Here is a 13014-nt window from a genome sequence, read left to right on the forward strand (position 1 = left end):
TTCCTGTGGGTGACTCAAGGGCTAAAACCAGGAACAGAGAGGAACTGATAGAGACAGGATTGATCTCACTAAGGCTCTCTTCTAGTCAGAGGAGGCAAGGGTGGAACAGGCTTTCCCGGGAGGCAGTGTGCTCTCCATTTGGGGAGGTGACCAAGAGAAGGCTGGGGACTCCTTTCTGGAAGGAGATTATAAGGAGGACAAGGGGGCCTTTTTAGTCCCTTCCCAACTCTGGGAGTTAGCTCTTTTGGTTCAAGCTGGTTGCCACATGTCCTCGTAGGTGGAAAGCCAGGCATCCCTGGGTTGGTGAGAAGATGAGGTCTGCAGGAGTTACCTGTAAACCAGGTTTTCTGCTCATGCTGGGCTCTGCAGAGATGCAGCGTGTGTGGAAGGCATTTCCCACTGCCGAGGCCCTGGCTGGCTCCAGGTATCCATGGCTGAGGGTCTTCTGTGTTCAAGGTGCAGAGTTAGAGACTTGAGTCCCTCCCACCACTGTGAGTGCATGAGACAAACACCCCCATTTCATTGATGAGGAAACCAGCCATGCCCAGGGGCCTCTTGGTAAGGTAAACCTGGAAGATGGTAAGTTGGAATGGGGACTTGGCAGTGTCAGTAGCAATAGTGTTTGATTTTTAGATTGTGTTTACCTCGGAACATCTGCGAGCCTTGAGGGTGGAGTTGAGGGCTGAGCTTTTCTCCTGGGCCAAACTGCTACTCTGTGGGAAGGTTCCTCCCAGTGTCCCTCCAGCCCTCAAGTTTTTAATAGAACTCCGCCATCCATCCATGGCCTGGTCGCACTGTTTGATGCTATTTGGCAGGTGATAAAGCCTAGAAAAGGCAGCAGGTGCGAGATTCCTAAATGTGAGGGCATTGTACTGGCAACTCTCATGCCAGGAGGCTCCTCCTCTAATTTGAGAGGTACTCAGAGACTTTGCATAAACCTTGAACTTGTCTCCTAGATGCCATGCTCTGAGCCCATTGCCGCTGCTGTCATCAACAATCTGAGGACCCGAATTTTAATTTGTAGCAGGCAGAGGCAGGGCAAGGGAATTGCTTTGAGACTCATGAAGTCCTATAGACAGAACCACAAATGAGGGACTCCACTTGGCAAAAAACAAATTGCTTAAGACTATTCTTGGAAACTAAAGCATCACATCTTGTTTCTTCCCAGAAAATGCATAAACCTTTCATATTTCTGGGTAGTGGTTTTATTTATATTTCATATCAAACTCCAAAAAGGCAACAGCTGGGTGGTGGTTGACAAGGAAAATTTTAACAGAGCTATTACCCAGGATCTTCTGACTTAACTAATCCTCGACCTTCTCCTTTTGGGGAAGGAGAAGGGGACTCACCAAAAATAGTACGCCCCAGTTTCTGGGAGAAAAGGCTTGAAGCTCAGACTCAGACTGAGTCCTTCTAAGTCAGCCTTTCTAGTTCATAACAAAACCACCTTGTACCATGTGTGTTTTCAGTTGCCCAAACTTCCTTCTGTGAGGTCCCCCACAGTAAATATGGGGAACTTAAAACTCAGCGGTTAAATGAGGCGTCCAAGGTGACACAGCTAGGAAGTAGATTTGAACCCAGATCTGAACTGAAAGCCCAGAGCCTCAAAAGTCCATTATTCCTGAGCCCGGGAAGCTAGTCCCAGGGGTCGTCAATTATGTTCCTTTTTATCTTCCTTTTGGTTTGATGAGATTTGGGCCATTTGAAGAATAGCGTACATGCTCCTTATCATGTAGCCACCAAGTACTGAATTTATCACCTACGTGATTGAATTTAATCCTTACAACCCTAGGAAGTGAGTATTATTATCCCCATTTTACAGATGAAAACACAGACTGAGATGGGTTAGATAACCTGCCAAGGGTCACACAGCTGACAGATGCATGGGGCTAGATTCACGCCCAGGTTTGCCATATTCTAAAATATTCTGAAGTTCTCCTGTGCGGAAGCCTACCTTGCATGGGTGTTAAAGAGTCATTTTTATGGTCTTTGACTTATTTTGGAAAGCTGACTTTAAAGGTTGAGACTAGACCCTTTAGATCAAGGGAGGCAGGTCTGAGGCTGGTACGGGCTGTGGGGTACAGTCCAAGGCAGCACTTACCGACTCCTGTCTGGCTGTCTCCCTCCGCCTCCTTTATCTCACTGTAGATAAGAGCTAGTTCCTGGAGCTCCCACGCCCACCCAGCGCCCTCAGCACCACCTTTGGCTCTTTCTACTGGAGCCCTGAGATTAAGTTATTCGTTTTTCTTTTGGGGGAGGAGGGGGAGGAGGGGAGGCAGCTGAGGTTGGGAAGAGACAGGTTCTTCCAGTTTGTAAATGTTTCTCTGGCAGTCAGGTCTGGCTCTATACCTCTAAACAGTTCACCATTTTAGACGAGGAGTTGGCAACTTGGAGAATTGATTTACAAAACTGTTTTTCAAACTGGTGTGTTCCCCAGATACAAATCTGCCCCATGCGATGGATACAGTGTGCATTTCCATGTCTACTCTGTGCCGCCGAGGGCCAGGCTCTGCTCTCACACATGTCTCTCGCCCTTCACAGCAACCCTGCAAGGTGCAGATTATCACCCGCTTCTCTCTCTCTCTCTCTCTCTCTCTCTCTCTCTCTCTCTCTCTCTCACACACACACACACACACACGCGCACACACACACACACACACACACACGAAACTGAGGTTCAGACCTTATGTGGCTTGTGTGAGGCCATATGGGAAGTGAGAAGCTGAGCTGAGCTTTGGACTTGGCCTCCAATAGCCCCAAAGCCTGTGTTTTTCTTTGTGCCACCTGCTCATCCTCAAAAGGACTTCAGGATACTAGTTGAATTCAAGTAGCTTTGTATTTGTCAATCAGTTACTGTAGCCTTTGTTCAATCCTGGGCAGAGAAGTGGTTCCAAAGATAAATACTGAGGATATTGATATGCTCTGGAAAACAAACAGGTCTTGCTCTCTGTGCTTTCTGGGTAGCAATTCTTGCATGGGAGTAGAGGGGTGAGGAGATGGGGTTTAAACACAGTGGGAGGCAGTGTTTTTGTGAGCGATGCCACAGTGAGCACTGCGGACATTCAAGAAGCTAAGGGAGCATCTGTGAGGGACTCGATGTCTTATCAGTGCCAGGCCAAGCTCATAACCAGCCTTCCAAGTCTGTTGAATTTGTTGAGTTGTGGGGACCAGAGCAACCAGGTAAGTTCTCATGGAGGAAGTGGCCTGGTGGAGGAATAGAACTTGGCTAAGCCTAGAACAGGGAATGTGCTGTTCTTTCTTCAGCCGACTGTAGTGCCAGGCACATTGGCAGTTGTCAGGGAAAGAGGGAAGGGAGGGGTCCTATACTGTGCCCCCTCACGCATCAGTATCTGGGTGTCTGGTGTCTGAAGAGCTTGTCTTTTCCCAGCAGGCTGCTCCTTACTGGTGGTGCGCAGCCAGGCTGCCATACAACATTCACCTGGGAGCTTTTCCCCTTTGCTCTCCCAGCCGCTTTCCTCATTGTTACTTGGGCAGCCCCTTAGCTGCCTCCTTCTCTAGTCCATCCTCTGCCAGCTCACATTCCCAAAAGACTTGTCTCAGCTGCCGCATTGTCTTCTGTACCCTACAGCCCACTGGAGAAACCAGGCCCCCTCCACAATTTGCATACCCCCACCACACCTTGTCGTAAGTCTTTAATGCCTGACGTGGTGAATTTGCTGTCGTTCTGCAGCTGTCCTGGCTCTTTCCAGACTCACACCTTTGTATGGTGTTTCCTTTGCCTGAACATTCATTTCCCCGTCTTCTAATGAAATCCACTTTGTTCTTAAAATTGTCACATTTTGTCATTTCCCTCTCACGGCACCTCTGGACTCCACTGTGCACTTACTCTGAGCTTGTGTGCACTGTGTTCGTATTCTGCAAGTGCTCTCCTGTTGTCTTAGAATCAGCTCTTTATGGGTCTGGGTCTACCTGCCTCACCAGGCCCCATCTCTGTATCTCCAGCACCTAGGGTGATGTGCAGTTCTTGCTAAGACACTAGTAATTGTCGCTGAATGGATTAGTAAAAGATCGAGGGAGGAGATAAACATTGGACTCTGCTTTTAGTATTATAAAGCCAGTCCACAATCTAAATACACCCATAATAGTGTTCCCATCTGGAGAGTGGGAAGCCACCCAGCCTGAGGGCCTTGTCTTTGTGTTTGCTGACCTCCTCCTGCCCAACCCCGATGTGCTTGTTGTATCCTCTCATTTACAGACCCTTGCCTTCCTGACAGCTGGGCCAGCCTCAGCTTCTCCATGCTTGTCTTCTTGCACTAGCTTTGGATTTTGGAAAAATAGCTAGAGCTTTGGAAAATCAGCTCTAATTTTGTTTTTGTTCCTTTGAAACTTAAATGACTCTGCTAAGAAATGCCTGAGGTTAGAGTGGTGCAAAGGGAAAGGACGATGGCCAAAACCCAGGCAAGCTATTTTTGTGATGTGAATGAACACCCATTGCATTTTTCTTCCACCAGCCTAAGCACTTGTTCCAAATAGCTCACAGCTTGGGCTTACAAAGCACAGGCTCCTTTCATATATCAGGAGGAGACCCACATGTCTCTGTCTTTCTCTATGTCTGATGGAGGTAGATGCTGTGCTTTCAGCAAAAAACCAGGAATAGACGTTTTAAGAAGTTGTTGTCTGTCGCCTGTATAGGGGAAGGACCTACCCTCTGGTAACCAACAATGAAAAAAGACTGAAAGATTCACGTCTAATGATAGGTGAGAAGGTCATGAAACCTAGGGAGGCATGTGCTTGTTTTGTTGGTCTGTGTACTAATATCACGTGGCTGGGTTACATTAGATTAGCCCATGAATTTGCGGCAAGAATTATAGGTTTTTAATGGTGCTAAATCTAGAGTGCTTTTCTATTTTTTCTCTTTTTTAAGTTGTTATTTCTAGAGGCATCTGGCTCATAGCAAGATTGACCAAGTAATGTTAACATCAACCAGGGCATAACTTTGAGCAATTTGTGGTTCTCTTTAGCCAGCAAGAGGGGTGGGGCTTTGGGGAGGAAGAGATTGCCAGCAGGGTGGCATTGACAGGTTAGAATTGCACATTTTCTATAGATTATATGTGTTTAGTATTATGTATAGTATCTTAAAGGACTTTATTTTTCCCCGTTAGCACCCACCCTCGCCTCACCCTTGGAGCTCACCTCTGCCTCCACCTATCTTTGCAGGTGTGACCTTTCTCCAGGTACTTCATGGTGTCCTCCTCCATCTTCTCCACATACCTGCTCCACGTGGCTCCTGAAACATGGGGGAAAATGAGGACGAGAAGCAGACCCAGGCCGGGCAGGTTTTCGAGAACTTTGTCCAGGCTTCCACATGCAAAGGCACTCTCCAGGCCTTCAACATCCTCACGCGACTCCTGGACCTAGACCCTCTGGACCACAGAAACTTTTATTCCAAGCTCAAGTCCAAGGTGACTACCTGGAAGGCCAAAGCCCTGTGGTACAAATTGGACAAGCGTGGATCCCACAAAGAATACAAGCGAGGGAAGTCGTGTATGAACACCAAGGTAAGGGAACCCCTGTGTGGACATCCGTTACCCTTGTTGAAAGGGTAGGGAGTTGTTGCCGTTTTGACGTTCTCAGGTTCTCAACAGGTGTGTAGGTATGTTTTGATGTCTTGCTCAGTTGAAAGTTGTCTTTGTACGTGCGCAGCTTATCCTGTTTGGGAGTTTCCATCTTAAGGCAGTGGTCTCAGCAATTCTCCTTGTGTCCTCTCCGAGACAGAGAAAAGCAAAGGCATGCTGACGTTATCCTGCTTCTGTTATTACTACTGCCACTACTGCTTCTGGTAGTGACTATTTATCGGCCAACTTCTGTGCGCTGTGCACTCCATGTACGTGGTTTCACTGAACACCCACAATAGTCCACTGGGCCATTTTAGAGATGTGAAAACTGAAGAGTCAGTTATCTTGCCCAAAGTTACACAATTAGAAGACAACCTTGGTCTGCCAGATCCCATGGTGAGGCATAAATTCCATAGCATTGTGTTCCCCTGGGAGCAAACATTTTAGAAAGGTCCCCTGGTTTTAATTGGTAATGATAGAGGTCTTCGGTCCTTACTGCCTTTTCCTCCTCTCTCTCTCTTCCTCCGCATTCTCCACCTCCCTACCCCCTTCCCCAGGATGCATTTTCTCTCGTGATCATGCTTGCAGTTAACCCTCCACAAGCTGATTACATCCCCCATTGTTTGGCCTTAGGCGGCATCTGTGAACATGGGCTGACCAGCACATCGCATCTCTGATATCTCTGCAGTGCCCATTGCTGGGGGGGCAACCAGTAGTCAAGACTTCCCGGCTGGGTCTTGGGTCCTGTCAGCCCTGGGCACTGGTCCAGGCCGTATGTTTAGGTTAAAATCGAGTGTGCTGTATTTAGACCTCACAGGAGATAGCTCGGCCAGAGCCCTTGGAATTTTAGTCGGTGCCAATCCCAGACAAGAGGATTGAACTCTCCATGGCGATCAGGACTGTTGTGTGTTTGTTTTGGTGATGAGGAGCTGTTGAGTACACCGTGGGATAAGGCTGCTTTCTCTTGCCCCCAGGGGAGACAGCTGCCAAGCTTATTTGAGCCTGGGATGCACAATTGTATGGGGCATGGGAAGAGCATGGAGCATGCACCAGAATGAAAGAGACCAGTCGCTTTAGTCCAGAGCATACTAGCCATTCTGGCAGTGCCTGCCCATAACCTGCCAAGCTTCAGCCCTACACAGAGGAGATGGAAGTGCTAAAGAAGAAGAGGGAGAGAAAGGAGTGGCGCCAGTATCCTAGGTGCCATCCCCACCCAGCACCTCACTTCCTAGTTGTTGTAACTGTGGTTCATAGTTCACTGGGCGGCGTTTCAGACTGAGAGGAGAAGGACGCTTTTAGCTTTAAAAACATCACCCTTCTCAGTAATTGTGTAAGGCGGCTTTCTTTTAAAAGGGTCCCATAGTAGTCATGTGGCTGAACTGCATGCAATTTGTTTTCTCAGGGAAAGTTTTCAGGTCTTATTAAGAAATGCATTGCCCCAGACACTCAACAGCTTCTAGTTGCTGAGGAGACTCTCTTGGCAATCTGGAGACAGACCTTCAGAGGGAGTCAGCCAGCAGGAAGATGGGATGGGGGCCTGACCGCCATGTAAATGTCCTTCTTTCAAAAATCACTAGCCGGTTGCCTAGCCCGTTTGGCCAGCCCCTATTTTACAAAATTTGATGACTTGAAATAGAAGAGACCTCACATCCTGTGGTTGGCAGGTCACCACTGGTGCCCACGATACAAAGAGAAAGAACAAACATCTTGAGCTAGTGATGCTGACCGAATAAGAGTAACTCTTGCCCAGGATTTTTATGCCTTTTTTAGGAGGAGGAACAAAGACATTTTAAATGTGTGGTAGCCCATCTCATAAAAACTAGCTGAAGAGTAAAAAATGCACTTGAAAATGCACTCTAAGTACAGTCATGCTGCATTAGGCCACTTTAGCTGCTCAAACTAACCTAAAGGAAACAGGGAAATCAGTAACTTGTATAAACAGGAAGGTCTAGACACTCAGTCTGTTCCATCCCCTCTCCCATCTCTCTCGTGGTTGTTTAGCTCTGTGTTAGCACTGTTCTTCCCTCCTGCGAGATTTTCTCCATATTGTTAGCCTCTAATTCACATCTTTATAGCTCTGACTCAAAAGGCTAGAATCTTTCTCTGCCTGCTCAATATTGAGGGGGTTGGGGAGAGACAAACAAACCTCAGGGAATGATTCCAATAGGTTCACCTCTACGCCAGTTATTGTGGCCAAAGCAAGGGGAGCTAGCTGCTGTCTTTGGCGCCCTTTTAAGCATCACATGATTGATATGAGAGAGGAATAGGTCCCCAGGGATACGAAGGTAAGAAACAGATAAACAACAGGTGTCTTCTACAGTGACTGTTTATTTGCATTCCGCTTATGGTACAGGCTCTTTCCATACTGGATTCACGTGGATAGTTAGTGCTCAGCTCTAAGAGCTCAGTGCTTATACTCCTTGAGTCAGTCAAGCAAAACACAGAATGTGGTCCTCCTGCTCTTCCAACATGAGCAGACACTATCTTGCTTACGCCTCTCATTTGGGTGTAGTCATTTATGCTGAGCATTAACCAAACAAGAAATGCTGGGCATTAGTGTACACATGGCTGACTATTAATGCTATGCCATGGAACACAGGTGTATTTCCAAGGCACATAGCCAAGCTCCTGGTTAGCCACAGGTAGGGTGAGTATGAACAAAATTCAGCCAAGCACTCCCACCTCCTGCTGATGTGGACACATCACAGCGCCATCTGGAGTGGATCTGGGCTTCAGCATTGCATAAACATTTATCAACCCCTACTATATGCTAAGCACTGTGCTGTTCTGAGAGAGAGAGAAAGAGAGAGAGAGAGAGAGAGAGAGAGAGAGAGAGAGAGAGAGAGAGAGAGAAAGAGAAAGAGAGAATATGAATATGAATGAATATGAATGAGTGTGTGGCTGTGTGTTCATGTTGGTGGTCTTAGTGAAGACAGATTAATGACCAGAATCTGGAGAAAAAGGCCTCTGGTACAGGTGCTGGGGAACAGGGAGAAGGACCTGCAGTGTCACTAGAGCAGTGACTTAGATGCCATTTGCACAACCTAACTTGAGGTCATTGTTTATTACTGATTATTATTTATGAAGGTTTTGTCAGGCACCTAACAATTCTTTCCTTGGGTGCGATCCATTTGGGTAAGAATGGTGTGAACCAAGGATCAGTCCAGGTTGACTCTCTCAGGACTGATATCGCCTCTGTATTAGGGTAATAACAGGATCAAATGCTGCATCCATTTGTGTAACGTTCCTGAGGAAAGCAACCCAGAAGAAAATGCAGCACCTAATTTGGTATGGGATACCATAATCACAAAATCATGGAGTCTGGTCATTTATTTTATATGTACTTCTAATGCTAAAAGATTTTGAGGGAATATGGTGTGCAGTCTCTGCATTTGACACGTGACGAACAGAGTCTCAGCAAGCTAAAGCTATTTGGCTGGACCTAGTGGGTGACATTGCCAGGATTTGGGCTCTGTTTATCGGTTTGCTCATATATTCTTCTGTTCATTCATTCATTAGATATTTCCAGGTGTGTACACTCTTCTCTAGGAGTATGTGTGACTGGGGTAGTCTGCGAATGCTTCTTGGGCAAGGAGGTATGATTTGGAGTTTGACAGATGAGTAGGAATTTGCCTTGTATTGCTGAAAGAAGAGTTAGAGGAAACACAAGGCAGAGAGAGATAATCTAGGAAGCATGCATTGCTTATGAAATGTGAATGTGGGAATTAGCGAGAGGGCGAGAACCAGAGAGAGCAGAATGAATGAATGGCAAGAGTAGACCAGAAGAAAAGGCCTTCTGAGGCCAGGCTGTGGAGAGAGAGTCCTACAGTCAAACAGAGAACCTGGAGGACTAGGACCTAGAGGATTACTGAGGATGAGCCCCAATTCCCAGTCCAGGGTTCTCTCCATCACCCTCCATGGAATGGCTCAGTAATTGCAAATAACCAGTTCAGGTCAGGAGGCATTCATACATCATTGCCATAAAAACGTGTGCAGGAAATGAGTCATGGACTTTTGTCACCAGCAGAAATGGTGTTAGCCCGTATGATGAAGGCTCTTGCATTAACTTCTGAAAAGGAAACGTCAGTGTTTCGGGAGCATCCAGCAGAGTCAGCCCACACCTTTTGCTCCAGAACGTGACCCTTGCCCATTTTTGCCTCTCCCGTGGCTCTCCCGTAGCCCAGCCCTGGAAATGCCTGGGCCCAGCTCAGTATGTGGTTCCTGAGCTGCACAGTGGGAGGCAGAGAGGTAGGGTGGGAGATTGGGAGGGGTGACGCTGGGGGCAGAAGGCTGCTATCTCCTGGCCTAGATAAGCCTATCTGACATTCCGGACCTCTGAAATCACCCACCACAGCCCCCAAAGCCAGGCTCTGCTGCACCGGCTGGGCCATGCCAAGTACTGCTTTGCCTAATATGGACAGTTGCAGACAAAACCAGTAGAGCAGAGGATGGTCTCTGGGGTGTGAAATTCCGTCCCAGTTGAACACAAAACTTGGCTGAACTCTGCATTTATCCATTTACTTGACAAAGGACTCTGCTACATCAGACATGGTCAAGCGTAGATTGCCAATCAGGTTATGTTAATTTCTACACTGTCACCACAACTCCACATGGAGTGTGTGGGGTTTGCATGAATTTGTGCATTGGATGTTATATATGAGCTTAAGTAAAATCAATTCCCAAAAATATTAAGCTGAGTTGAAAAAAACTCTTTTATTTTCTGTCTTCATGGGAAGTGGTTAATCTGGGTACACGGTAGTTCATTTCATAAATAAAGACCTCTTTTTCTTTTTAAGAAAAATAACTACTTTTATTTAATTAAAAATGAAGTGCATGCTCATGATTGAAAAATAATTCAAGCAGGACAACAAAATATACTGTGAAAAGAAATGTGTTTTCTTCAGCCCCACTCGTCCCCTCCCTGGAGGCCACCACTGCCCCATTGCCTGTCCCAGTGCCTTTCTTGAAAGTTTCTACATGTGTATACGTGTGTGTGCACACACATATGCATATGGATGTGTGCATCCCCTTTATTTCTAATGGAATTCTTTTTACATATTTATTGTTTATCTAGCTGTTTTCACTTGAAAACATATCTTGAAGATTGTTTTGTATCAGTACATGGGACTCTCACCCTTTTATTATTTTCACGGCTTTTAATGGCTTTCCATTTTGTGGCTAAATCACATTTCATTACCTACTTAGATTGTTTCCCATCTATTGCCATTTTAAATAGTGCTGCAGTGTACCTCCTCATACATACTTTGTATGTGCGTAAAAGCATACCTATGGGATAGATTGTGAGGATATTGGAGATGGATATGTGGATTGCGCTGACAATATTATAGACATTGTCAAATTCTCCTCCCTGGGGGTTCTTCCAGTGGACACTCCCACCAATAGTGCTGGAGAATGCTAAGAAGAGTCCTTTAAAAGGGAGCTACTATGGCAGGATGTTGACTCCTTGGATTTGCTTGGCCTTGCTGAGAAGGCATTGGGAAGGACATCCATCGAGTCCTGGAAAATGGGCTGGATGACCTTGAATGGGGCCACCGAGTGACGAGCAGTCTGGCAAGAATATGGTAGGGATTCACTGCCACCCCTGTAACAATCACAGTCACAATGTCATTAGTGTTACCACCCAACATTTGTGTAGTGCTTTATAGTTGAACAAATTATTGCCTCTACATGGTTTTATTAAGAAGTTTGCTTTATCAGTGAAGGTGAATGTTCTTTAAAAGAAAAAAAAAATACAAGTATATACTTTCCTCTTTAAAATTTCCTCAAAGAATGGGAGATTTTAGAACCCTGGCCCAGGGAGGATCTGTACTGTTACTGCTGAACAGAGACCCCTTCCTGGCCTAGCTAACTTGTTCTCTTTATGATTGCGCTTAAGCAAGCATCACCTCCTTCAGGGAGCCCTCCTGATCTCTCCTCTACTTTCCCCTTCTTTACCTTTTCCTGGTTTGGGTTTGGTGCTTCAGGTAGGCTCTCAGACTCTTGTCCTACCAGATCTCACTGATCAGTGTCCCTCATTGATTGCCTTTTTCTTCTTTTTCCCTCCCTCCTTTCTTTTCTTTTTTCTTTTTTCTTTTCTTTTCTTTCCTTTTCTTTTCTTTTCTCTTTTCTTTCTTTCTTTTTCTTCCTTCCTTTCATTCATTCATTCATTCATTCATTCATCTTTTTCATACTCACTGTTAGCAACCTAAGGACAGGGACTATGCCTGGCTCGTCCCTGGGTCTCAAGTACCCAGGACAGGGCTTGGCATAGGAGAGCTGCTCAGGGACTAGACAAATGAACTCTGAAACTCAAGAGGTTTCTTTCTGAAGCTGTATAAATAGTGTACTATTTAATATATATTGTTCTTCTGTCTAGAGCTGTACTGGGTGAGTCCTGATATTTCCAAGCCTTGATCATGGTTTGCAGAAGCCAGTTGCAGCCAATCCCTTTATTTCTTTATTTAAGCATCTGTCTGTCCAAATTTGCAACAGAGTATTGCTCTCTGAGCATCCTTTCCTGTGGTGTGGGGTTGATGACCACAGCCCTGTCTGGACCTTGACTAGCATCCGGCTACTTGTAGAGCTTACAAGGGGGACAGGGAAATTGGCCAATAGGCCTGGGAGGCTGAAGGGCTGGGCCTTCTTTTTCTTGGAGAAAAAAAGAAAATCCTCTTATAGTTCTTGGCCCACCCGGGTTGCACAAAGCCTTAGGGAACCTCTGGCTAAGATTATCCAAATAATCTTAGCCAGAGATTGTATACCACGAGGCAGGGCAAAAGGAAACCATGAAGCCATTTCATGCTCTGCTTCCCAGACTGGGAGGGATCCCCTGGCTGCCCTCATTCTAGCTCACCCGAGATTTTTGCTCTGTTTTCCTTTTTTCTTTTTTTCATGATAAAAAGTATCTTGGAGCTCAGTATATTCCATGACAGAGAATTTTCCCAGTTAGTGTTAATATATCTGTCTACTTCCTACGCAGCTGGATGGGGCGCCAGGCTAGGTTCAACCCCCTGCCACAGGTCAGGTTCTAAGCGGTTCACTGGGCCCACCCTTAGGTTGTTCTCCCCTCTGAGTCCATGAGGACGGCACTTAGCTGCAAGTACCTGATACCTGACTGCAGAGACTTCAATAAATAGGGGCCTGTCTTTTAATCAGATGCCAGGAGAGAGATGGTGGCTGGAGGTTCGGTGGCTATATTCTCTGCAGTTCTCTAGGCCAGTGCTGTCCAATAAAAATGCAATGCAAGCCACATATGTAATTTAAAATTTTCTAGCAGTTACATTTTAAAAGCACAAAGAAATGGTGAAATTAATTTTAATAATACATTTTATTTAACCTAATATATCCAGATAGTATCATTTCAACATGTAATAATATAAAAATCACTATCGAGATATTTTACCTTTTTTTTTGTATTAAGTCTCTGAAATTCTGTGTT

The 13014-nt window shown here is 45.9% G+C and overlaps 1 protein-coding gene across 5 annotated transcripts in view; it reads left to right on the forward strand.

The window, feature by feature from the left end:
* Positions 1–13014, forward strand: part of MICAL2 (microtubule associated monooxygenase, calponin and LIM domain containing 2) — a 198102-nt gene that overhangs the window by 43909 nt on the left and 141179 nt on the right. For all 5 annotated transcript variants that reach the window (XM_016135436.2, XM_016135437.2, XM_036221339.1 and 2 more), the window contains exon 3: positions 5179–5519. In XM_016135436.2, the coding sequence (XP_015990922.2) occupies positions 5256–5519 (264 nt within the window). In that variant the 5' untranslated portion in view covers positions 5179–5255. The remainder of the gene's footprint in view (positions 1–5178; positions 5520–13014) is intronic.

The sequence above is a fragment of the Rousettus aegyptiacus genome, unplaced genomic scaffold, assembly GCF_014176215.1.
Source record: "Rousettus aegyptiacus isolate mRouAeg1 unplaced genomic scaffold, mRouAeg1.p scaffold_m13_p_5, whole genome shotgun sequence".
Lineage (NCBI taxonomy): Eukaryota > Metazoa > Chordata > Mammalia > Chiroptera > Pteropodidae > Rousettus > Rousettus aegyptiacus.